Below are 26,290 nucleotides of genomic sequence, written 5' to 3'. Positions count from 1 at the left end.
TATCTTTTTTGTATACATTGATAAATTATGGACTGGTCTAATTTCTGTAAATAACAAAATCTAAAACTATAATCAGCAGGGGGTGCATAGACAAACGATGTAATTCCAGTGTACAGTTAGTGTGAACTCATCCATGCGGAAAGGACACGACCTGGACGTGTGTGTTTTTTTGGGCGTTGTGTGTACGAGACGAGACGAGCGTAGGTGTTATCTAAACTGTCACAGAGTGTTTTTGGACAATAAAACACCACTTTTCTCAACTGTATGTAAATGCATTTCATTGATTTTTTATACCTTATGTACATTTTAAAACTATTTATACCGGTTAAGCCTAGGCTAACTAAGTTACACCAGTTATTTAGAGAGAGCTAGGGACTAGCTTTAATACTAATTAGCTACTTACTACTAGACAGACAGCAGTACAACAGTACAGAGAGAGGGCCCCGGCCCTTCCTACCTCACCTGCCCTATTAACTAGCTACTACATCTCGGCCTAGGCCCTATCTTTGTTACATATTACTTTATTAGGGTAGCCTAACTAGGCTAGGCCTCCTAGTAGTAGCAGGCCTAGGTAGCAGCAGCACAAGAATTAAGTAATAACTAATATAATAATCATTATTTAATTATTAATAAATAATAAACCATTTATAAATAATATAGTTTATTATTTATAAAATAATATTAATGATTATAATGATTATTAAATTATTAATTTTAACATTAAAATATTACTTTACATAATTACGTTGCCAGTTGTTATTTAAGTTTTTGAATTTTCATTACAGAAATATTGAACATACAGTAAATTGAAAAATGGCAGATGGTGAGTATTATTATCATTATTCAAATTCATTCATAATAACATTTATTTCTTATCTTTCAAAGTAAACAAAATAACAATTTAAATATAAATAATTAAAAGGCAAAACCCAGAAAGTAATAACATTTGGAAGTTTCTAATTTCATTACTAAGTTAATAACCTTGATGTTTTGTTATAATAGCAGTTTTTAGATTGTCTTGGAATTAGTATTTTAATGAGTACTGTATTACTACAGTATTACAACACATCAGTGAATGCATTTGAATTTAATGATATTGATTTTATAGCCAGCACTTACTATACCTTAAAATGTAGTTGTTAAGAGTTTTTTAATTCTATCATTTGTATGAAATAAAATGTAATAGAAACTCATTAACTAAAAAGGAGTATAGTTGCTGATATAAAAGATATCCAACAAATGACCTGATTGACCTCAAAGAAGTTTTCATTTTACTATTTCCATTTCATAATTAAAAACCTTTTACTCATCCTTACAATGTTTCTTTTTCATTCCATGTCTTCACATTCATTTCATGGTAAGTACAACTCTAACATTTTAGTTTAAAATGTAAACTGTACACAGTTCACTCTCCAATACCAGACACCCTTTAGTTGACCTAATATGTCTATTTTTGTAGATATTTTAATGTTAAACAAAGAATTTGGGACATTTAGGACCTCAATAAAAAAAGTTTTTTAGAGAGTGAACTGTAATGATTTTTGAAAACGAAATAATTTGAGAATTTCAGCCGTGACACATTGTCTGTAATTTAATGCTATGGATTTAAAGTAAACACTAGAGTATACAATGAATACTGTCAACTGTGTAAATATTGACAATAATTTGTATGAATTGCATCCATAGGCTATGGACAACAACCATTTTATCCTCCAGTACAACCAGTAACTGTAAACCAACCTTACCCCCCTCCTCAAGGCAACCAACCCTACCCACCACCCGAAGGACAGCAGCCTAATCCTTATGGTCAGCCTCAGGGTGCTGGACAACCCCCCGCACCGCCAGGCACGGTGGCATCAACATGGATGCCCGTACCACAGCAGATTTCAAACTGTCCACCTGGACTGGAATATCTCACCCAGATTGATCAACTGTTGGTACACCAGCAAGTTGAACTCTTAGAAGGTAAATCTTGAACAAATGTTTATTAATTTAGGAGACATGATTAATTGTTTTTTAAAGTTCTGATGATGTTTATTTGTTTTGTTGCTTACCTTTTTGATGTTAATTTTATCAAATTTGTTTTGATTTATTAATATTGAATTATACAGTAGTACTGTACACAATAAAACCTACAGTTTACCAAAAGTTATCTGTACACAAAACATAGGATCCTTAAAATTCAGGTTGACCCCCTTAAAATGGACCCTCATACGCAAATATTTTGTACCTTTAGCTAACGTACAAACTTTTAATGAATTACAAAATAGACAAAACATTAAACTGTTAATGATGTACAGTTAGTTTTGCGGTACACCATAGGATTAATAAAGGAAATAGGAAAGAAAGAAATAGAAAGAAAGAAATAGAAAGAAAGAAAGAAAGGAAATAGATTATTGTATTTACTACTCCTGTATTGTGCTACTGTACAACCGTCTTCAGGACAATGATAGGCAAGTAGACATGAGTCTAATTAAATTACTAATATGACTATTATAAATATATGATGTATTACAACAAGGGATGAAGTTAATGATCATTTTAAAGTCTTAAAATCCAGGGAACGTAAAATCAGAAATTTTGGTCCTCCACTCTGCATGTTTGCACACAGTAGTTGGTGGAGCAGCTTCTGTTGGGATATCTCTGTCTTGCACCTTGTTAACTTCCTGGTTCCTCCTTAACCACAAACCAGGGAGTTGTCGTAATTGTTGAAACCACATGGTACACCCCCATAATTTCAGCTTTATTATAGCCATCAGCTATCTACTTTAGATTAGAATGTAAGTAATACTTTATAGATTATTGACATTATTGTTTGTATTGAATGAACTTGCAAGGTTGTTATTGACCAGGAGTTGCAATTAAAGGTAGTTATTGACCAGGAGTTGCAATTAAATAATTTTAGGAGTCTTCTCGAAAATGTGTTAATTATATGAATTTTCTTTTCATATTAATATACACCTATGCTCTAGTAATGTTACATAACATTAATTGTTTACAAAGCAATCATTTAGGAAACAGGATGCTACAAGACATGACAGTTTGATTGAGAGGATCCACCAACAAATTGATTATAATTTTCTCTCGTAATAATTCAGCAATAAAACAGCTACTCAATTCCATTTCACAATGACCAATGATGCATCTCTTTGTACTAGATACCATTGACATATAAATTAGGTCTAATTTATAGGTCCATGGTAACTGCAAATACAATTTTCTTGTCAAATATTGCATGAAGTCAATAATTTAATGTCCCTGTTTGTATTAGTTTTGTGATGGAATAATGAAGACTAAAGCAATGATAATGAAGAACGTCTTTGTATTGAGGTGATGATACAAGCTTTTCCATGTTAAAATAAAGTATTTATTATTAATACCTGTAATATTATTTTTATATATGTGATTATCTTTTACATAAATCAACTTATGTGTACTGTATGTTTACATTATTAAGTGTATATTTGTTCAGTATACAGTACTCCACCTAATAGTTGACCTGAATACAAAACTATCTACATAGCGCGATCTTTGTCATTGCTATTGGGTGAGGTTACATTTACAACAGGGGTTTTTATATTTATTCTCTACCCCTAGTACTTTATAATAATAATTTTATGATCATATTCCACTCCACTTTTGAGTATGTTACACTTGTACACAAACCAATTTATTTTGTGATCATAAGAATGAATAATATTTAACATTACTTAATGTTAAACTGTTATGTAAATCAGCTTATCTTTATAGTTACTTGGTTACAAGTAGATCTATTCAGTAAACATAATCATAACACACAATGGTAGACAATATTTACATAGTTTGTACACTTCCATTAATCATTGATATACCAAGCAGATTTTTTGATTACAATTTGTTTAATTCTTTTGAATAATAAAAAGGGATTTAATTGAATCACTAAAATATGATTTAATTTTTAATTTGAATGGATAAATTATGACTTTAATAATTAATCTTGTTTTGTTGATTTCTTCAATTCCACGTCACCAAAAAATGTCTTTTATTTGTGTACAGTTAATATAACACAGTTATTTGGCGCTTCAAAGTGCTGCAGAACCTGAAAATGAAAATGGTGATGGATTTTTTGTAATATCACAAACTTGTGATAAATGTTAATTGAACGAGTTGTACTGTACTGTATATCAGTCTTGTGAATAAATATATTCCTCTTCATCATTCATCATTATTTATATTTCTAATATTTCATGGCTTCTTTATTTTTTTGTCATGGAAAACATTGTGTAAGGCACTTTCTCACTATTCTGTTTCAGGAAATAAAGTATTTATTGAACAAGACCTTTGCTAGTATGCTAGTATTAGGTGCTGTAAATGTGATCTCTAAGGGCAAAGGTTATTTACTGTAGGTTGCCATTTATCAGTCTCTAGATGTTCAGCAGTCAATACTCAAATCAATTTCAATTCATACCAGTGAACTCCAGACATCAAACAATTTTAGTAATATTTTAAAGTACAGTATGATACATCCTAACCTATCTGGGCAGGAAATTTGATTAAGATCTACTAGGAAATGATGTCGCTTACCAGCTGACGCGATGTCTGACAACACCGCTTTTATTCTGAAGCCGGGGCGCTTTCATTGCGATTTTAACAAAATGATCTTGACCTGACCTTATGGGGCTTTCTATTTGCGGTGACCTCGGCATTGACTTGTGTCGTCGGTCATGACCTTGGCTTAGGAACTGCCGAACGTCTGTAGGTTCAGTACGGCCCAACTTACTGTACATGCTCATGCTGTAATATTTTAACATCCTACAAACAACAATCCTTTGCAAATCGAAATCTCCCTAATGGTAGGGTTACCCTATTATATATGTGGTATAATTTATCATTCTCATAGAATTTTAATTATATTCTATTATTTTGTGCTGTTATATTGTTTTGTATTGATTAATTATTTTGAGATTATGCCACTGTCAATCATATCATTCTATTTTTTATATAATTAATTTTCTTCAGCTTTCAGAATCATATTGAAAATCTTAAAACTTTAAACGTTACTTGTTTTTTTTCTTGCCAGCTTTCACCAGCTTTGAAACCAACAACAAGTATGTCATTAAGAATACGTTGGGTCAGCAGGTGTACTTTGCTGCCGAGGGTATGTATTTTTTATGTTTTTTTCCCTCTCTTTCTAAACCTCTCACAATCATTTTTTTCCTTTAAACATTTTACCAGTTTTATGTGTATAAAACATTGTAATATTTCTCTCTACATACTTTTTCATAATTTATAGACAACTTTCATTTCAATTTTTTATTTCAAGAACATGTTGTATTTCAATATTATGGCAATATAAACACATACAAATTAATAATTAAGAAATTTTTAAAGGGTATGGGTATCTCTACACTATCAAACTTTATGTGACAAAAAAATGTGATGTGCCCATATATGGATATGATGATATTATATCACTACCATATTTAAGTATATCACTACCATATTTGGGCACATCACACTTTTTTCATCAAACTAGTTTGATAGTGTAGACAGAGCTTTAGAAGAAAACAATGTTTCTTGTCACATGCAAGATCACAAAGAAAAATATGGCAAAATTAAACAACTACTAAACAATTTAATTGTTGTGTTTAATGTTCTCATAACGTCATTTAAATAGATACGGATTGTTGTACCCGTAACTGCTGTGGAAATGCTAGGCCGTTTGATATGAAGATTTTGGACAATGGTACTAAGGAGGTAATGCACCTATCCAGGCCTCTGCGTTGTACATCGTGTTGGTGTTTTTGGTAAGTACAGTGTCCTATGAACTTTCATTGAAAAATTAGCTCCGAAAAAAAGTGTTTATAATTAATATTATACTAAATATATTTAGTTTAGTATAAAATGTTGTTTTTTTTCGCATAAGGTTATGGACTCCGTGTTTCAGAAGATTTAGGGTATGCCCTTTGAACTTTGACACTTGAAATCAGTGATTTGGTTTATTAATATCTAGCTTTGTAGTGTTTAATTATTAACTGTTTTTCTGATCTACTATCTGTTGAAAACAATACAATTCTTTTATTTTTTATTTCATATATTAATACACAATTCTTTTTACAGTAGCTTTCCCATGATAATTGCAATTACTACAGTAAATACATATGTGGCAATGTATACATATTTTTTCCGGTCTACATTTGTGCTTCCGGTTTTTCACATTTTCTCCTGGTTTACTGAATTTTAATTATTGTTTTTTGCAATAAATTACGATAAAAAAGCTCAAACAAATGTACTATATTAAAGCCATTGTACAGCCATTTGCAGTCAAACTTTATTCATTTTTTTTAAACAGAGGAAGGATTCTCCTCATATATCCACGGCCGCTTGCAGCTACAGTATTTGTTATTGCCTTGTCTACAGTATCAAACTTTATGTGATGATGTGATGATGTCATATCACTACCATATTTAAGCATATCACTACCTTATTTGGGCACATCACACTTGTTTTGTCAAACTAGTTTGATAGTGTAGACAGAGCTTAATAAAAATGGATAGAAAAGTTTGCACTTACTACAAATTGTTTATCTTTTTCAAAGCTATTTTTGTATTTACTTAAATAATATAATACTTACAAGCCTTTCTGCAATCAAACCTTGTAAAGTGCCTAGGTTTGTTACCACATAATACTGGTAGTTATCCATATTATATTAATACATTATCTTGTTTATTTTAGCTGTCTTCAAAAACTTGAAGTATGTGCACCACCAGGAACTGTTGTTGGCTACGTAAAACAATCTTGGAGTGTCTGTTACCCACAATTCACAATTGAGAACGCCAACGAGGAGACCATCTTGAAGATAAGCGGCCCTCTGTGTACATGGAACATGTGCGGTGATGTTGAGTTCGATGTAAGTTTTAAAGATGTTATTTTATTAACTTTAAGCTCTGTCTACACTATCAAACTATTTTGACAAAAAAAGTGACATGCCTTAATGTGGTAGTGATATGTGACATCACATGTTTTTGTCACATAAAGTTTGATAGTGTAGACAGAGCTTTAAAGTTAGCTAGCTAGCTTTAGAGTGTAAGCCATTGTTCTCCAAAGCAAATTGTAATTCCAGATTTGTTGTAATCATAAATGATGCTGTTCTATTCTATAGGTTTTGTCTGCCGATGGTAGCACAAAAGTTGGAAAAATTTCAAAGCAATGGACTGGTTTCGCCAAGGAAGCCTTCACTGATGCTGACAATTTTGGAATCTCATTCCCGATGGATTTGGACGTGAACATCAAAGCCGTAATGTTGGGTGCCTGCTTCCTTATTGTAAGTTATATTTTTATATTTAGTTTATAAATTCATAATATTGTTTGAATAAATTTTCTAAAATAAATAATCACAATAATTGAGTCAGTGGTCAAGCGGTTAAGACAGTAGAACCGTAATTACGTAGGCATAACATCAGTAAGGGTTCAAGCCTTACTCGCTCCATGGTTCTGGTGGTAGAACAAGTCTCCTCGGATAAGGGCTATAAACCATAGGTCCAGTTTACACATCTAGCTCATGTGCACTTTAAAGAACCTTGTACTTTCGAGCCAAGTAGGTGGTTACCCCGGTGTACTAGTATACACACAGTCACACACAGACAGTTATCATAACTCTTAGCCCCTTGGTTGTCAGCATATGCTGTTTAGGGTCAAATAAATAAGGTTAAATCAAAAATAATAATAATACTGTATAATGTTTGAGTATAATGTCATTGGCATTCAAAACAAAAGAACATAATCATATTTGTTTTTATTCTTTGTAGGATTTCATGTTCTTTGAGAGATCTGGAAATCAAAAGGACCAGAACAAAACAGGATTTTATTAATTAAATTATCACAAAATGAATTCTTCTCCTGAATGCTGTGCACCATGATTCAGGACATTTTACCTTTTGTAATGTTGAGTCTTGACAAATTAAGTATGTGCTAATTATGTGCATATCATTGTAGGCGTATTCTTATCTAATATGTACAGTTACTGCTTAAGTACAATGGGCCTTAAGCTGAGACAAATCTAATGGTAGATGTAATCATCTTGGAAATTGTTTGTCTTTAGCTTTCTTTTTTTTTCATTTTGTAATACAATACAGTAGAGCCCCTCATGTGGGGCACACGTTCCTTTGAATGAGGAACAATATGTTTTAACATGACCAACCCCTATTTAGGGGACACCCCTATTTAGATGACACCCCTATTTAGATGACACCCCTATTTAGATGACACCCTTATTTAGATGACACCCTTATTTAGGGGACACGCCTATTAAGGGGACATTTTGTTGGGTTCTGCTGTAATACTTTTTAAACTAGTAAAGTGGTGTTTCTTGAGGTTTTGAACTTTAATAATTATATATATAGTTACTTTATGCAAATTAGCTTTAAAAACTTATTTCATAATATTGACTTTGATATATGACTAATTGAAAAATGTAAAAGAATTTATTTTTCTTAAATTTAATGTCTTAAAATGATAAATTGTTTGTACAAATTCAATTTATCATTTTTTATTATCGAGCATAACGTTATGAAAGAGTGTGTTGCTTAACACTGTTTGGCCAATGAGCAAGTTTATCTCTATCTATATTTTTAGCATTAGAGGCAGCAATCAATATTTACACTATAGCTTTACATGAATAACGTTTGATAAGATGTTTTAAATTTTATTTTGTCAATACAACTAATAATATCTAAGCTAATAAGTTGATTAATTAGTAAAAGTGATTAATAGCAGGGCCGTAGCCACCAGTACAGTTGGTAAGGTTTCAACCCTTTGACAACCCAGTGACTTGAGAAGTTCCCCTTTCTTGCGAAAACCGGACCACTTTATTTCTCGTGGCTACATCTCTGAATAGGCAGTCTTAGTTCTATTATTATTATTATTATTATTCATTCACATTTGTTTGAAGCAGTCCAAAAATAACAAGAAATTTACAGTAAATGAAATGATTTCAAGGATCGAAGTTAGAAGTAAAATAAAAAGTCTTATACCAACCCCTAAACAGAGAAAACTGTTGAATGGTAATACCAGGGTTGTACTTCTTGTATACCTCATTTTATCTCACGTCTGTTTGTGTCGCTGCTGCATCTAGTTAATACATATTTGTTATTGGTACATTTTTAAAAGACGTCTACCTTGAAAGTTTATGATTAATGTAAAGTTACCTTCAACATTAGTACGCAGTCTTAAAGCTGTAAGTTCTATGACTGCATTTTTATTACTTAACTTCACTATTACTAAATGAATTATACCAATGAAACTGAAATCAATTTGTGAAAAATATACTTGAATTTCATGAATGAGGTATTTAAGAGTACGGTGTCCTTCTTGATGTTATAAATTAAAATATACAATTTTAAATGTGTTTTTTACTTAAATTTTGTTTATTACTATGTCATTTAATTACTACAATTAAAAATATTTCTTTGAGATGACCACTTCTTGTTTCAGGAATTATTTGTTAGTGTATATTGGCATTCAAGACCCTGATACAATACATATAACAATTCTTCTTGTCATTGTGTTTTACAAATCTGTCTAGAAATTTAATAAGATGTGTTATCTTTGTATTTAAAGCAAGACCAAAATCTTTGAATTGCATTGTCAGAAATGATCCAAGTAAATTGTATATTATTTTCACGATTACTCTCTATAAAAGATGATGATGATAACGCCACAGTGTGAGAGATGATTCAAGTAATTGTATATTATTTTCACGATTACTCTCTATAAAAGATGATGATGATAACGCCACAGTGTCAGAGATGATCCAAGTAATTGTATATTATTTTCACGATTACTCTCTATAAAAGATGATGATGATAACGCCACAGTGTCAGAGATGATCCAAGTAATTGTATATTATTTTCACGATTACTCTCTATAAAAGATGATGATGATAACGCCACAGTTATGAATAATTATTATATTATGGTTTCTATCCAGTTTAAAAAAAATATAATAATATTATTACATAATTTAAAAAAAAACAGATAGCAATCTGCAGATTCCAGGCATATTTAGAACGTCATTTTGGCAACTGGAATATTCTCTACTTCTATGGAGCGCGCCATCTATGTTCGATCCACAGAAGAGATGAGATTTTCGGCGTTCCATACTTATCTTACTACTGTTACAGAGGTATATTCAGAGCGTCATTCTGACGATGGAGCATTCTCTACTTCTCTACGTAGCGCCATTTATGCCTTTATTTACTTCAGAAATAGATATAGTACTACGGTAACTGGTCCAGTCACTTCATTTTAATATATTTTGTATGTTCATACACTGTGCTCAATTGAACCCAATTTGCCACCAGGGGAGCACAGTGGTATAAAATAGAAATAAAGTCACTAAATTTTAATAACTTTAAGAACAAAAAATCCTTTGTTGATATAAAGTTTGCGGTACACCATGTTCTGAAAAGAACTGTTGAGTTTCTCGACGTTTCGATCAATATGCTTTGATCGTCCTCAGTCCTCCTAATATGCTTTGTGTTTCCTTTAGCAGAGTAAAAAAGTTAAAATTTTGATGTTGTTAATCTTTACATTAGAAGATTGTTCAAATCATGTAAATAAAACATTTTCCGGCTGGGAACCTATCAGCTCCCCTCTTTTAGTTTGCAAAAGTAATCTCGAAAAGAACTTCATTTGGAAAAGAAGCCCACCCAAGAGTACCAAAAATGAAGGAGCACATGGGCTTTTTTTCGAGGTTTTATCATGCAACTTTGTTTCTGATTTTCCACTTGTGTTAGGCCTGACATTTACAACCCTCAAAATATCTCTCTTTTAAAATAAAAGAAAAACAATATTCATTATTTTATTTATTTATTTATTTTTTATTTTTTTTGTTATTTAAAAAAAAAAAAATATCCGTAGTGGTTCGAACCCAATCTACTAGAGCTGAGAGCACCTAAAGCTGAGCATTACCCGTTAGGCCACAAAGTAGTACATGACTGAACAGCTGATAATAGTCTATTTATACGTGTATTACGTAATTAATCAGTACGTCATAACTATCATATTAATCTTGTTACAACCAAAATGATCAGTTAGCTCAGTCGCCTGAGCGTCGTGTTAACAACACGTATGTCGTGGGTTCGATTCCCACGCTGGTCGGTGGAATAGAGTTAAAGGCATGCGGCCACTGTGTTTGGGGTTCACAGAATTATACGTCCCCCTTTCCACCACACATCATGAGGCGACAACATCAATGCATCTGGTGATGTGCTGGAAACGACCCCAAAAGGCTGTGGCAGGGCCTTAGTGCTGAGGCAGGGAGAGCACATTTAACATCTTTTTTTTTATTTAATTTTTTTTTTTCAACCCGTATTCGATCCCGTAAATTTTAGGTTTGCCGCCCTCAATTTTAAAAGAAATTGAATTTATATTTTCATCGCAGGTGTACGAAACGGTTTGGTATGCCGTGCGTTGTTATGCAATGGTTGTGCAGGTGTAGTGGGAAAGATGGTATTGTTAGTCATTCGCGGTCAACACGCCACACTGTTAAATTTTAATTTTGTTAATCAATGTTGCTACATTGGTAGCGAAAATGTCCGATTCATGCAGATATTCTATTGTAAAATGTTATGAATAAACTTTGATGGTAGTTGCTGTGTATGGCCGCAACCATCCCCAGAATAAACATGTTTTAAACAGATAGTTTGTCTTCGATGGTTTTTGTATGGGGATAATGGAGAGTTAAATAAGATCAAATATAGAACATTTGCAAAGATGCCGATTTTTAGACCAATTTCGAAGCTTAAACTAATTCCGCCGCCGGGCTAGGCCTTAGGTATATACGAAGTCGAGTTTTAAAGTAGAAAACCCCACCTAAAATTTTGAAGTCGCATCTGGATAGTTGAAATTTTAACATTATCATAATTATCATAGGTGATTATGTATAGTTATAAGTATAAGTGCACTTCTGGGCTCTATTTTCATTATTAGCTCTGCCCCTACCATGGTGGGCTAGTACTGAAAACTTAATATTTAATTTCATATGTTAATGAATTATAGGAGCACTTTCCGATGACAAGCTCTAGTGTCCCTGGTGAGTCTTATATAGTTTGTTTCATATAATTTAAAATCATGTAAAGTGCCATTTTTTTCGGGCGGGAACCTATGCAGCTCAATTTTTCAAAATTATCTTTGCTCAGCCCCAAGCATGGTGGGGTACTGAAGATTCCTATACATGTTTGAAAAAATAAGATGTCATTTCCGGAAACCTTGCAGCTTTATTTTAAACAGTTTGGTATGCCGTGCGTTGTTATGCAAATGAGTTTGTGCAGGTGTATTATGGGGAAGATGGTATGTTAGTCATTCGCGGTCAACACGCCACACTGTTAAATTTTGATGTTGTTAATCTTTACATTAGAAGATTGTTCAAATCATGTAAATAAAACATTTTCCGGCCGGGAACCTATCAGCTCCCCTCTTTTAGTTTGCAAAAGTAATCTCGAAAAGAACTCCATGTGGAAAAGAAGCCCACCCAAGAGTACTAAATATGAAGGAGCACATGGGCTTCTTTTCGAGGTTTTATGGCAGTCTATTTAATGGAAAATATAATGCCATGCAACTTTGTTTCTGATTTAAAAAAAGGTCCACTTGTGTTAGGCCTGACATTTACAACCCTCAAAATATCTCTCTTTTAAAATAAAAGAAAAACAATATTCATTATTTTATTTATTTATTTATTTTTTATTTATTTTTTTTTTATTTCAAAAAAAAAATATTCGTAGTGGTTCGAACCCAATCTACTAGAGCTGAGAGCACCTAAAGCTGAGCATTACCCGTTAGGCCACAAAGTAGTACATGACTGAATAGCTGATAATAGTCTATTTATACGTGTATTACGTAATTAATCAGTACGTCATAACTATCATATTAATCTTGTTACAACCAAAATGATCAGTTAGCTCAGTCGCCTGAGCGTCGTGTTAACAACACGTATGTCGTGGGTTCGATTCCCACGCTGGTCGGTGGAATAGAGTTAAAGGCATGCGGCCACTGTGTTTGGGGTTCACAGAATTATACGTCCCCCTTTCCACCACACATCATGAGGCGACAACATCAATGCTTCTGGTGATGTGCTGGAAACGACCCCAAAAGGCTGTGGCAGGGCCTTAGTGCTGAGGCTGGGAGAGCACATTTAACATCTTTTTTTTTTCAACCTGTATTCGATCTCGTAAATTTTATGTTTGCCGCCCTCAATTTTATTTTCATCGCAGGTGTACGAAACGGTTTGGTATGCCGTGCGTTGTTATGCAATGGTTGTGCAGGTGTAGTTGGAAAGATGCTATTGTTAGTCATTCGCGGTCAACACGCCACACTGTTAAATTTTGATTTTGTTAATGTTGCTACATTGGTAGCGAAAATGTCCGATTCATGCAAGATATTGCATTGTAAAATGTTATGAATAAACTTTTACGGTAGTTGGTGTGTATAGCCGCACCGTCCCCAGAATAAACATGTTTTAAACAGATAGTTTGTCTCCGATGGTTTTTGTATGGGGTAAATGGAGAGTGAAATAAAATCAAATATAGAACATTTCCAAAGATGCCGATTTCTAGACCAATTTCGAAGTAGACTAATTCCGTCGCCGGACTAGGCCTTATACGAAGTCGAGTTTTAAAGTAGAAAACCACACCTACAATTTTGAAATCGCATCTGGATAGTTGAAATTTTAACATTACCATAATTATCATAGGTGATTATGTATAGTATAGTAAGTATAAGTGCAATTCTGGGCTCTATTTTCATTATTATTAGCTCTGCCACAACCATGGTGGGCTAGTACTGGAGACTTAATATTTAATTTCATATTTCCATGAATAGGTGCACTCTCCGGGGACACTAAATAAGTATTTATCTTAGACACAAACGCAAGTTATTAAAATAACTGATATGGCTTGAAACTAATTTTTATAGAGTACCGATATTTAACATATATACCTGGAAGTTTGAAATATTTTTGAAGTATTTTCAGAAGTATTTTTCAAAATTCAAACATGATGTGGTTCCCGTAATTTCACCTATGTTACACTGTATATAATTATACAGTACACTGTAGAGTATGAGCATATATTCTATGACACATAATAGGCACCAATCAGCTAGAACCATAAGCATAATATCAGGTCACAGGATTGCACAAATCAATATTTTGCAGTAATATTTAACATACGTGCATGTTTTTAAAAAATTAAATATCAGTAAAATTATAATAATTATCACCTAAAATTCGTCAAAGTGACGAATTAAATTCTAGTTCTCGATGTTTTTGTATGTGGCTATTTCGCTGTGCTCCACCACTGGCGCCAAATTGGATCCACTGGAGCACAGTGTATTAACATACGAAAATATATTGAAACTTAATTGAGTCCACTGGAGCACAGTTTAACATACGAAAAGATATTAACATTCAATAACTTATTTCTAGTCACTGTGCTCCACTGGTACCAAATTGTGTCCACTTGAGCACAGTGTATTAACATACGAAAAGATATTTAAACTTAAGTGACTTCAAATTAGGTCCACTTGAGCACAGTGTATTAACATACGAAAAGATATTTAAACTTAAGTGACTTCAAATTAGGTCCACTTGAGCACAGTGTATTAACATACGAAAAGATATTTAAACTTAAGTGACTTCAAATTAGGTCCACTTGAGCACAGTGTTTTAACATACGAAAAGATATTTAAACTTAAGTGACTTCAAATTAGGTCCACTTGAGCACAGTGTTTTAACATACGAAAAGATATTGAAACTTAAATTACTTTATTTCTATTTTACATCACTGTGCTCCATTGGCGCCAAATTGGGTCCACTTGAGCACAGTGTATTAACATACGAAAAGATTTTGAAACTTAAATGACTTTATTTCTATTTTATATCACTGTGCTCCACTGGCGCCAAATTGTGTCCACTTGAGCACAGTGTATTAACATACGAAAAGATATTGAAACTTAAATTACTTTATGTCTATTTTATATCACTGTGCTCCACTGGCGCCAAATTGGGTCCACTTGAGCACAGTGTATTAAAACATACGAAAAGATATTGAAACTTAAATGACTTTATTTCTATTTTATATCACTGTGCTCCACTGGCGCAAAATTGTGTCCACTTGAGCACAGTGTATTAACATACGAAAAGATATTAAATTTTAGTGACTTTATTTCTATTTTATATCACTGTGCTACCCTGGTGCTAAATTGGGTCCACTTGAGCAGTTACCGTAGTACAATTTCTATTATTGAAGTTAATAAAGGCATAAATGGCGCTTCGTAGAAAAGTAGAGGATACTCCAGTCGCCAGAATGATGCTCTGAATATACCTCTGTTACACTGGTAGTAGGTGGCGCATGTTCACCTCGAGGATCGCGCGAGGGGTCGGGTCGAGGATTCGTGTGTGAAATTATTGAAAATGAAAATAATGGAAAACTGGTAGCTAGGCTAGGGAAGGCCTAACTTAAATTCTATAGTCAGAGGTAACAAAAGTGACAACTGTTGCAATTCAAGAAACCAGTGATTCTTCTTGTTGTCGGCTCATTTCTCTAGTTAATTAAGGCTAGCTAGTAAGGCTAGCCCTCTTAGCTAGTCAGTCTGTGTGTTCTAGTAGTAGGACTAGCTAGGCCTAGTAGTCTAGTAGGCTAGATAGGCTGGTAGGCCTAGGCCCTACCGCACCGAGGCAAGGGTCAGGTCCAGGCCTAGCTGAGTGAGCCAGTGAGCCCATCATCTATCAAAGTATTATTATGGGCTTATTTATGATGCTACAGTAGTTTTATTATAGGCGCCTACTTCTACGGCCTACTTGCTAACAATATTATCGTCGCCTTTTTGAAAATGCAGTAAATCAATGTTTTTTTTTACAGACAGATCGTATTAAATTATTGATGATGATGAATGGAGAACACACAAGTGAAAAAGAATCATTGCAGACAATAGTGACAAATATGAAAATGGAAAATGTTGAAGAAGAGGTAGTAGTAAGTAGTACTGTCATAGAACTGCAACTGTAGATCCTGGTTGACACTGTGTCAACGTTTTGCCAAAAAAAGAAGTGCCAGTTAACTTAAATAGCTGATCATATTAGATCATTAGTTAGTTAATTGGTGTTACACTAAGTAGTCTTCAGACTTCTTCATCTGGTCTACCTGGGTAAGGTTACAGATGAGATATTTCCAAGATTTAACCTATTTTGTGCAATTTGTCATTAACACTAATAAATTAGTTTAATATTTTTAAGTTTAGCAATTCAGTCAATTACAGTATTTTTCTTTTAAATCAATTTGTAGACACAAAAATTGCTTGCCGGAGGTGAATCGTCACATGACATTAATCCACCAATGAATAACAGATTGCATTCCGACTCCTTGAGTTTAACAAATACAGAAGAAGATGAATTGGATAGAAGAATTCGTTCTTACTTTGCTCATTTTGATGCCAGATTAGAACGGTTCAATACAGACATTAATTTAAAACTGGCTCTATTAGACGCCAAGCTGGACCTGTTACTGGAACAAAACAAGCAGTGTGAACAAAAAGAAGAAAATGTTTTTGTGGGTACCAACGTTGTTGCCGAGGAAGAAGAGAAACAAGTTGTGGTGTTGTCACCGGATACGGTTGCCGAGGTACACAGATGGGCAACGTCACCGAGAAACTTTGCGTTGGGGTTGGTGCGCAAGTTATTCACAAAGGATGAAATGCGTAACAGTAACGTGAACGGAAAGCAAGGACGAGAGAAACTAGATCCAGTGCGGATACGGATCGTGAAAGATCTTGTAATTGAGTACTATAAGATTCCGTTCATTGATCAGTCGTTTATTTGGAAACATTGCATTATTTCGATCGACGAAGGATGTCGACGACTGCGGAGGAAAAGAAAGAATGACATTAGCACACTTTTTAAAAAGTTTGAATCGGAAAGTGATGCCAAACCAGAGGGAGATCCAGCTTAGAATGAAAGAATACTCTCTCATCAATGTGTACAAAAAGAAAATATACACACTCACTCTCTCATCAATGTGTACAAAAAGAAAATATACACACTCACTCTCTCCCCAAGGTGTACATAAAGAGAATATACACACTCACTCTCTCTCCAAGGTGTACAAAAATTTTAATTGGAAGCACTTTGGGAAAAGCAAAAACAAACAAAACTGTTGATTATTTTAGAACTTTTCCATTAAAAGTTAATGTTTATATTCTACTGTATAATCAAGTTTAAATCCTGTATTTAATTAATTCATTTAAAATCACTGATTTATGACATCATTGTGTTCTAACTTGTTATCGGAGAATCAGTTTTTTTATTGATTTTATTGTATATATGCTCTATTTTTAAGAAAACAAATACAAATATGCTATTTATTTTATATTGTTGCCTCCTTTGTGTACTACAGGTACTAGCGATATTAATCAATCTTTATTTTTGTTGGTTCAATAAATGTGAAAAAGTTGTAGTAAACAAGGTTTGATACACAGTTATTAAAAGTATACATTAGTAATTGATTCTTTCTGCTATGATATTTTTGCAATTGATTGAGTTTTTGTGTCAAATTTGAACCCAGAAGATTTGTAGGCAAGGGTAAAACCACCAAGCTACAAAAGCTACAATTGTGTGTTGTCATGTTTAAATCAATTATAATGTAAATATGCTTACAACTGTTATGTTTTACTATATGAAAGATTGTTGTTATACTACAGTATATAGTTTGGTGAAAACCATACAAGAAAATAAAATATTAAAACCATTTTTACTAAAAAAGAAAATCAATATTGCTAGTAAGGAATCACACAGACTTGGAATAAATAACTGAAGGAAACTATATGATAGTTATAATTGTACTAGTTGTGTTTCAAAGTTTAGCTTCCTTCCAAATATCAGTTCAAGTTCTGAAAAGACATTGGCGTGCTACAGTACATATACTATACAAAAATGCAATAAAAACGCTTTCCGCGTTCCATACATATCGGAAAAAGAAGGAGATAACATTCCCAGAACACCAAAACGGCTACTCAACTATGTTCCGGACAACACAAATTCCTTGCATGGAAACGTAAAGCGGTAGAGATTGTGTTGAATTAAACATACTTTTACGCTATAAAAAACAAATAAAATTGAAATTGTTGGGTAAGTCACATACCTATACATTAATATTAAAACATAGATCGTGTAAATTGCATTATAAACTGGGTCACAGCTAGGCTAGGCCTTGTATTGTAGGTAGGCCTAGGCTAGCCCAACAAGTCAGCATCATGCAGCCCAGTAGTATTAATTAATAGTGGGTTGTGGCAGAAATAGGTTAGGCCCCCTAGAAGCATGTTTTATTTGTTATTATATATAAATTGGCCTAGCTTAGCCATACCACTATCTAATTATTTATTTACTCACACCATTCCACACCATCGTCCTTTACCTTAGATTTTGTTATTTTTATTTTCTTAATTGATGTAATTTTTGTTTATGTTTTTATCCATTAGACGTGCAGTGTAATTAATAAACCATGAACGAATCACTCAAGTACATTGTGGAGCAGCTGAACCAGCCTCCGTACAGCCGTAGCTACAACTTGATTAGCTTTGATTCACTTACACCCATCCAGCTGCTTCAAGTTCTTAATGATGTTCTTGCAGAGATCAGTCCACAGGTAATACTGTCACACAGAATAATAATAATGCTCATGAACCCTCTATTTAATTTTCCTATGAGGGGGTATAAATGTTAATAGTCATTTGAAAATTACACAATTATTTTTTTCCAGAATAAGATGGATATACGAGAGGAAGGAGCTGATCAAACGGCCGTGAGGGTCATGACGGAACTGAAATATCTGCGTTACAAACCATCTCAAGAAGTGTATGTATATTCCTGTACTCAAAAAATACTCTATATTTAGACAAAAATTATAAAAATAAAACATCTACTGATATGTGATCTGTAACTCTTGATAGATAATCAGTTATGGCAATGCAGTTTAAATAACTTGATAAGAATTACACTTTCTTAGTTTTTTTTTATTCCAACACTGCAAAAACATACTTAAACTTAAGAGCCTGCTACAAAGAAGCAATTTAGCAATTTAGAACTACAAAGCCAATAACTGTAAACTACTCTATGCTTAAAACTCCGTCTACACTATCAAACTAGTTCGTCAAAAAGGTGTACCCAAATATGGTAGTGATATACCCAAATATGGCAGTGATATGCCCAAATATGGTAGTGATATGACATCATCATGTCCATATATGGGCACATCACATTTTGTTGTCACATAAAGTTTGATAGTGTAGACAGAGCTTAAAGCAAAATTAAATACACACTGTATGCATATTGGCTTAAACTGATGAGTAAACACAGTATTTCTTTTGACAGGCAAGCCTTTCGACAAGGACTGGTGACAGCCAACAAACCAGTTGTCTATGAAATATTAGTGTGGCTTTTCCAGAAGATGCCTGAAGTAAAGAAGCGAGCGTACTTAGCAAGATATCTGGTGAAGATTGAATGCCCTCCTGATGTCATGTCAGATAGTAATGTAGCAGATGCTATGGCACAGGTACACTTGACAAGATTCACTAGACACGTTCTTAAGCTCTCAAACTAGTTTGACAAAAATGTGTGATGTGCCCATATATGGACATGATGATGTCATATGACTACCATATTTAAGCACATCACTACCATATTTAAGCATATCACTACCATATTTGGGCACATCACACTTTTGTTGTCAAACTAGTTTGATAGTGTAGACAGAGCATTACTGTATTAAAGTACAGTCTACTCTCTCAATACCAGAATCTCTGAAAATCAGAAAAATCCCACAAAACCAGACTTTTCTTTAGGACCAAATGTATTTTTACCATTAAAACACATTCCAAATACCAGACTTTTGGGAAAACTGGACATATTGGGCCAGCCTAAAGGTATCTGGTATTGGGAGAGTTGACTTTATAGTCTGCTGTGTAAATATAGACTAATATGTTATCTATCTATTTTGGTATAGTATGATGATATGATGGCCCAGTTTAAAGTACTTCATAAAGAAGCTGAAGAGTTGAAGAAATCCAACTATTCCACATCTGACATCAAGAAGGACATCTCACACATGGATGAAGAGAAGGAACAACTAACAAAGAGAATTGAAAGACTCAAGAAAAAGGTTAAAATCTTAATTTATTTATTTTTCTAAATAATATGGCCTACAGTTAAATTTATTGTTTATGAAATAGAGATGTTTTTATATTCAATTTGACTTGTTTTATATGATGATAATTGTAATAGTTGTATTGTGTCGTAGTTCTTTTGAACTGTACTCGTCTTAAAATTTGTCTTTTTAAAAAAATGAAAGAAAAAATACTTATATTATATTATATTTATTTATTGCAGTATATTGTAAATACAAAAACATATTCAAAGTAATAGCTCTAAGCTAAACTTGCTATGAAATACATATCAAAATCAAAAAAGTTATATGATTGTATTGTACAATGTTATGATTAAGGTAAATCTTTCAAGTAAATAGAACTTTATTGGATGGTATTAAATACAATTGTTTAATTATCATATCTGTAAAATTATTTTAGATTGATACCATACCAAATTATGAGAAGAATATTGAGATTGCAAGAAGCTTTCGGCTTGAACAAGAGAAGCAGGCAGAGCAAGGCCAACAGAAGCTAGAGCAGAGAAATCAGGTAAGGTTTATATTGTATTATATATTTTAGAGTAAGTAAGTAAGCAATTTGTATTAGTATATAACTGTGTAATATTATATTTTAATCTAAAAAAAGATTGCCTTGATTTAGTAATAGTACTGTAGTAATGTAATTAACAACTGGCTGTAGTTTGCACTTCATTTATTAGTTCCAATTTGACTAAGATATAAGACATCATCCAGGTATTTGAGTTGTACTCACTAGTACTGTTTTAACCTCTTCTAGCTTCACCAATCTGAACAACGATACAAACGGATTCAACAACAACTGAGAGATTTAAAACAAGCAACAGTTGGCTCAACCCCAGAAGGTAATCAATATAATAATATTTATAAATCACTTAAATGTTTTTAAAATCCATAGTAAGTCTCTCTTTAAGTCTGTCTGTTTATATTCTTTAAACTTTGCTATTTGAAATGCAGTATTGTAGTAAAATAATTGTGACATGATTTATTAAAATAAATAAAACCTAGAATCCAAATTATCTTAACGATTCATAAGGTCCCAAATTCTTTCCTACAGTTAAAGATTTATTCTAAAAACCAGAATTTACAGAAAACCAGACTTTTGGGATATTTTTATAATATGGTACACTTGTGATTTGATTGGTGTATCTTAAATTGAACTGATTATTTGATTATTTCTTATTTCAGGTCTTATTCAAAAGCTTGATGAAGAAAACAAAGTAAATGCTTATTTATGTCAAGATAAACTACCAAAGGAGATTGAGAATAAGAGGAAAGCTTGTAGGGACCTGGAGAAGGTCGTACATGAACCTGCAATGGGTCAGGCTGACCTGGATGATCTGTATGGACAGGTGAGAATTCTTTTTAATATTATTTAACAATTTTGGATATTTAAGTATTGACACGCATTATTCATGCGTATCATTATAAGATCTAAAGCTCTGTCTACACTATCAAACTTTATGTGACAACAAAAGTGGTGCCCATATATGGACATGATGATGTCATATCACTACCATATTTGGACATATCATACTTTTTTTGTAAAACTAGTTTGATAGTGTTGACAGATCTTTAAACATTAAATTTGATTTACTTTCTTGATAGATTAAAGATTTGAACTCGGAAATCAATGGGCTAATTGAAAAGCGGATGATGAGGAATGATCCCTTGGACGACAAAGTGTCACTGTTTCGGCAGCAAGCATCAATCATTGCACGCAAGAAAGAGGGCGCTGCTGAGAGCTTGAAAGATGCGAAGGATGAGGTTATGTCGTTGCGACAAGAGATAAATGAGAAGCGAGAAACAGTGAAAGGATTGCAAGGAGAAGAAGTGTTAAAAGGGGATGAAGTAAGCAGTCAACCTTTTTGTTTACGTATCATTATATTTCCATATTAGGGCGATATTATACAGATATTGCCTGCTTAGAGGTGAAATATAAGATTTGACATCCCCAAGGGAATGATATTATGTTCGAGGGAATATATATATCCCGAAGCGGCAGCTGAGGGATATATAATTCCCCGAGAACATAATATCATCCCGAGGGGATGTTAAATCTTATATTTTACCGATATAAAAGGCGATATCTGTTATATTATATAGCCAAGAACAAGTCTGCTGGGTTGGGTGAAGCTAGGCTAGGCCTCCTATTCTATAGTATTTGTATTGTATGTAAACAAGCCTCCTGCCTAGACACCTTACCTTGCGAAGAATAATATACAGATAATTACTAATTAATGATTCCTTGGCAATAAAATATTCACTTAGGCCTAGGTCGTTTAAATTAACAGAAGAATTTCTATCAATAAGCCTATTAATAATAATATTATAATCAGGTAGGCCGAATAAACAATTCATCGTCTTCTCTTCGAGGAGCCGAATCACCGGATGTTCAGCGCGTACTAGTTACTAGGTTACTACCGTGAGTATTGACCAATCACAAACGGTGTTTCATCACATTTAGGGAGGACTAATAACAAATGAGGGCGCTATGTATGCATAGTTTAAATAGTTTAGATGATTAATTTCTTCAAGCAAGCTGCGTGGTGCAGCGGTAGAAGCGTTGTCTTGCGATGGAGTGACAATTCCACCCAGGTTCAAGATCCAGTAAATGACTTTTGTTTATTTATCGGCAAACGCGAGTGTTGCCACACGAAAATTACACAGTCAATATCATCGAACTCGAGAATGTATATGATTAATGACAGGGGACACGATAATTACGCGAAAATTAATCGGTCAATATCATCGTTCTCGAGGATATATACGATTTACGATCCTCGCAGCGGTAGTCATGTGACGCAGTTTCAACCAATCACGTTCACGTATTTACATAGGCTATGTAATATAACACCATATTAGAGGAATATAACACCATATTTGGACATTATAACATCATATAAGTGCTATATAATACCGGATTTCAAGGAGAAGGGTTAAAAGGGGATGAAGTAGGAAGTCAATCTTTTTTTTGTATTTTGTTTACACATCATTATATCATTATATCTGTATATTATCATTTTAAAGTCCTAGATATCATGGTGTTTTACTATTAATATTTGTATCTTTCAGTTCAAAAGATATGTCACTAAACTACGAGGTATGAGTACGATGTATAAGAAGAAGCGGCAAATCTTGGCAGAACTCCGCTCGGAACTTGGCATTCTGTCAAGAACAGAAGATATCTTGAAACAGAAGGATAACGCCATCCAACGGAATCTTGTAAGTTTCAATACAACACTGTAGCTCAGTGGTGAACATTCTTGCTTATCAATCTAGGGTAATAAGTCCAAATCCTGCCCTTGTTCCAGGATTGTCTTATGACAAATTTACTATTTTTGTCCGGCATAAGGTTGATTTATGAAAAAAAATTATTAAAATTAATATTAAAATTATTTTATTTCAGTCTGAACTTGAAGCAAAGAAAGGAATCTCTGGTTACCATGACACCCAGGAAGAACTAGAAAAAGTGTCGACAATGAAAAGTGAGCTGGACGATATGAAAGGACGGACATTAGAGGATATATCAGATATGGTGAGTAAACAAACAACACACATTTACTATTGTTCACATTCATTGATAACATACAAATTTGTTGGTATTTTTTGTATTTGTTGCCCTTAAATACTCACTAGGAAGTCTATGCCGAGGGAGAGTGACTTTTTGTAGATGATGATCTCCTTACGTTGATCACTATTAGTGGCTTCAACAGCTTCTTTGATCAGTTTGTCCAATTTTCTGTCCATTCTTGGAAGAAAGGAATTTATAGAAGTATTTGAATAATTCCTGTTTTAAGTTGTGTTCCTCCTAAGAAGGATAGTGAATGAATTCTCTTATGGTTATCCTTGGCAATTTGCCTAAATATATCAAAACAAAATCAAATGTTCGTTTTAGGTTCATCGTCTGAATTCCAAGATCGCATCTAAGAAGTCTGCTTTGGCACCAGTCATCAAAGAGCTGAGACCAATGCGACAGAAACATCAAGAGATACAAATAGCACACACAGAGAAGAAGAGTTCTTATGATAACCTGGCGGCTGGCTTGGACAGCAACTGCTCTAAGTTAGAACAGGTACAACACCATTCTTCTGTTTTTAATCTTTTCATAATGAAAAGAATTTAATCATGATATACAGTTAGTATTTTTATTTTTCCATTTGGTAAACCATAAAATAGACATACTATTTTGCTACGTTTCGGCTACTTGCATCGGTAACCTTGTTCAGATGAATTTTCCAAGTACATAATATACATGATCATAAATGTTACCACTATTAAGTTTTCCAAAACCAATTGCCTCTCTAAAAACCAGAACCTCTCCCAAAACCCAACTTTTCAAAAAGGCTTGAATTGTTCTGATACAATCCAATTTGTATACAGCTTTGGACATAATCATTACTATACAGTCAACTCTCCCAATAACGAGGTAAGGGTGGCAGTGGTAATTGCCTGACATGCTGGTGGGGGCTACTTATACGTCTATTAGTACCTACTCATTACTACTACAGTCAACTAATTTTATTTGTCATCTGTAGGATGTGAAGGCATTTCGAGAGGAATGTTCTCAGGAGGAAAGTAGATTCCACTATTTAAACTGTATGCGTAACATCTTACTGCTGCAACAGAAACGAGTTGAAGATGAAGTGAAGTCGTACGTCAACCCGCAAGACAAGAAGAAATCTTACAGAGAACTTTACTCAAAAAAAATACAAGAACAAGAGAACCTTGGCAAGGTAACTTTTTACTGTTTGAGTTATTATTTTATTTGACCTAGTTCCACTATACCATATACCATCTCTACATCTCTTATTTAAAATGGTTTAAACTTGCTTAAACTCTACTTCATAAAGATCTGTCTACACTATCAATTTATGTGACAAAAAATGGATGGACATGATGATGTCATATCACTACCATATTTGGGCACATCACACTTTTTCTGTCAAACTAGTTTTGATAGTGTAGAGTAGACAGAGCTTAAGACAACAGACCTACAACCAAGTACTTTTAGTGTTTCTTTTGGTATCATACTAATACTAGTTTTCTGAGTGATTGATTTATTTATATTGCAACAATATTATGCAAATGATAAATAGAATTGAAAATGAATAATTATTTTGATATTATTTATAAAGAGTTTACGTGAAAAGCAAAAGGCAATCAAGGAGAACTACGGGCCGAGTATGAAACAAATCAAAATGTGGAAAGATTTCCAAGTGCTAATGGAGTGCAAGACACGTTGTTATCTGAATAAAGGAAAACAAAAAGGAGACTCGGCAACGATGATTAGAGACGATCAAGAGGACAGACTTGTGCTTTAATGGGTGACCGACAGGAGTACTTACTCATTCTCTAGAGGAATAGGGGAGTAAGAGTATAGACTTTTTCTTTAATGAGCAATCGACAAGCATACTCATTCTCTAATGAGTGGAGGAATGAGGATAGACTTGATTTATTTATTAGAATTCTACAAGATATGTTGGAAATTTCGTGAATTTTTATTTCCTGAGTAGATATGAACCAATTGTAGGACATTTTTAAGTACATACTTAGATTTGAACTTTGACAGGTGATGTCATTATAATGTACTCATGCCACATGTTACAAACCTCTTCTTCTTTGTTCTTCTATCATCATTAAATTGTATATGTTTTGAGGTACTTACTTCAGCATTCCTTTATGTACTTATATCTGGGTTGCAATACTGACATTTGAAATATATATATTTGGTTCTTTTCAACAGAAAGTAATTGTACATAATAGATTACAAAATATAGACGCTATAGCTATGAATGAAAGTTTGATTGTGGAAGTAAGACTAAAGCTCTGTTTACACTTGATGAAACTTGATGTACCCAAATATGGTAGTGATGTGACATCATCATGTCCATATATGGGCACATCACATTTATTTATCACATAAGACAGAGTTTTTAGTGAAATATCTTTTGGTCAGCAGCCTCTTCCCTCTTCTCCTAAGAAGATTATTCATTTATAAACTTATTTAATGATGCCCACTGTAAATTGTTGCATAATTCGATTAAATGAATAATTCTTGCTTTCCAGCAACATTGTTGTTTC

At 33.4% G+C, this 26,290-nt stretch overlaps 3 protein-coding genes across 6 annotated transcripts; all 3 read left to right on the top strand.

Annotated features, from left to right (window-relative positions):
* Positions 1-146: 146 nt before the first annotated feature.
* On the top strand, positions 147-9,458 carry LOC144841905 (phospholipid scramblase 1-like). 2 transcript variants are annotated; one of them, XM_078698198.1, is made up of 8 exons: positions 147-262; positions 786-823; positions 1,717-1,965; positions 5,060-5,137; positions 5,657-5,786; positions 6,715-6,889; positions 7,142-7,303; positions 7,788-9,458. In XM_078698198.1, exons 2-8 carry the CDS (start codon positions 814-816, stop codon positions 7,848-7,850), a joined length of 867 nt encoding a protein of 288 aa, XP_078554324.1. In that variant the 5' UTR covers positions 147-262; positions 786-813; the 3' UTR covers positions 7,851-9,458. The 2 variants fall into 2 exon arrangements, with proteins under 2 accessions (XP_078554324.1, XP_078554323.1); XM_078698197.1 differs by having other exon boundaries at positions 174-262; positions 1,687-1,965.
* A 4,261-nt stretch (positions 9,459-13,719) lies between these two features.
* On the top strand, positions 13,720-17,534 carry LOC144842266 (uncharacterized). 3 transcript variants are annotated; one of them, XM_078698687.1, is made up of 3 exons: positions 13,720-13,746; positions 15,896-16,009; positions 16,319-17,534. In XM_078698687.1, exons 1-3 carry the CDS (start codon positions 13,735-13,737, stop codon positions 16,979-16,981), a joined length of 789 nt encoding a protein of 262 aa, XP_078554813.1. In that variant the 5' UTR covers positions 13,720-13,734; the 3' UTR covers positions 16,982-17,534. The 3 variants fall into 3 exon arrangements, with proteins under 3 accessions (XP_078554813.1, XP_078554814.1, XP_078554815.1); XM_078698688.1 differs by lacking the exon at positions 13,720-13,746 and adding an exon at positions 15,369-15,511; XM_078698689.1 differs by lacking the exon at positions 13,720-13,746 and adding an exon at positions 15,420-15,511 and having other exon boundaries at positions 15,900-16,009.
* A 495-nt stretch (positions 17,535-18,029) lies between these two features.
* LOC144841870 (intraflagellar transport protein 81 homolog) lies at positions 18,030-26,046 on the top strand. Its single transcript, XM_078698138.1, has 14 exons — positions 18,030-18,156; positions 18,507-18,673; positions 18,788-18,882; positions 19,399-19,579; positions 20,030-20,185; positions 20,610-20,720; positions 20,967-21,051; positions 21,395-21,558; positions 21,815-22,057; positions 23,282-23,431; positions 23,616-23,744; positions 24,105-24,281; positions 24,745-24,942; positions 25,345-26,046. The coding sequence occupies exons 2-14, from the start codon at positions 18,530-18,532 to the stop codon at positions 25,528-25,530; spliced, it is 2,019 nt and encodes a 672-aa protein (XP_078554264.1). The 5' UTR covers positions 18,030-18,156; positions 18,507-18,529; the 3' UTR covers positions 25,531-26,046.
* The last annotated feature ends 244 nt before the right edge of the window (positions 26,047-26,290 follow it).

The sequence above is a fragment of the Antedon bifida genome, chromosome 5 (genome assembly GCF_963402885.1).
Source record: "Antedon bifida chromosome 5, ecAntBifi1.1, whole genome shotgun sequence".
In the NCBI taxonomy this organism is placed as follows: domain Eukaryota; kingdom Metazoa; phylum Echinodermata; class Crinoidea; order Comatulida; family Antedonidae; genus Antedon; species Antedon bifida.
This window is presented reverse-complemented; position numbering and strand designations above follow the sequence as displayed.

What these genes read in the sequence shown, in the direction of transcription:
- LOC144841905 (XM_078698197.1), top strand. An exon ending in GGTGTACTTTGCTGCCGAGG is followed by an intron (nt 5,138 to 5,656) that starts GTATGTATTTTT and finishes TCATTTAAATAG; the next exon opens with ATACGGATTGTTGTACCCGT. An exon ending in GCGGTGATGTTGAGTTCGAT is followed by an intron (nt 6,890 to 7,141) that starts GTAAGTTTTAAA and finishes TCTATTCTATAG; the next exon opens with GTTTTGTCTGCCGATGGTAG.
- LOC144842266 (XM_078698687.1), top strand. An exon ending in ATGTTGAAGAAGAGGTAGTA is followed by an intron (nt 16,010 to 16,318) that starts GTAAGTAGTACT and finishes ATCAATTTGTAG; the next exon opens with ACACAAAAATTGCTTGCCGG.
- LOC144841870 (XM_078698138.1), top strand. Translation starts at nt 18,530, where the DNA reads ATGAACGAATCACTCAAGTACATTGTGGAGCAGCTGAACCAGCCTCCG. An exon ending in TAGAGGATATATCAGATATG is followed by an intron (nt 23,745 to 24,104) that starts GTGAGTAAACAA and finishes TGTTCGTTTTAG; the next exon opens with GTTCATCGTCTGAATTCCAA. An exon ending in AACAAGAGAACCTTGGCAAG is followed by an intron (nt 24,943 to 25,344) that starts GTAACTTTTTAC and finishes TTATTTATAAAG; the next exon opens with AGTTTACGTGAAAAGCAAAA.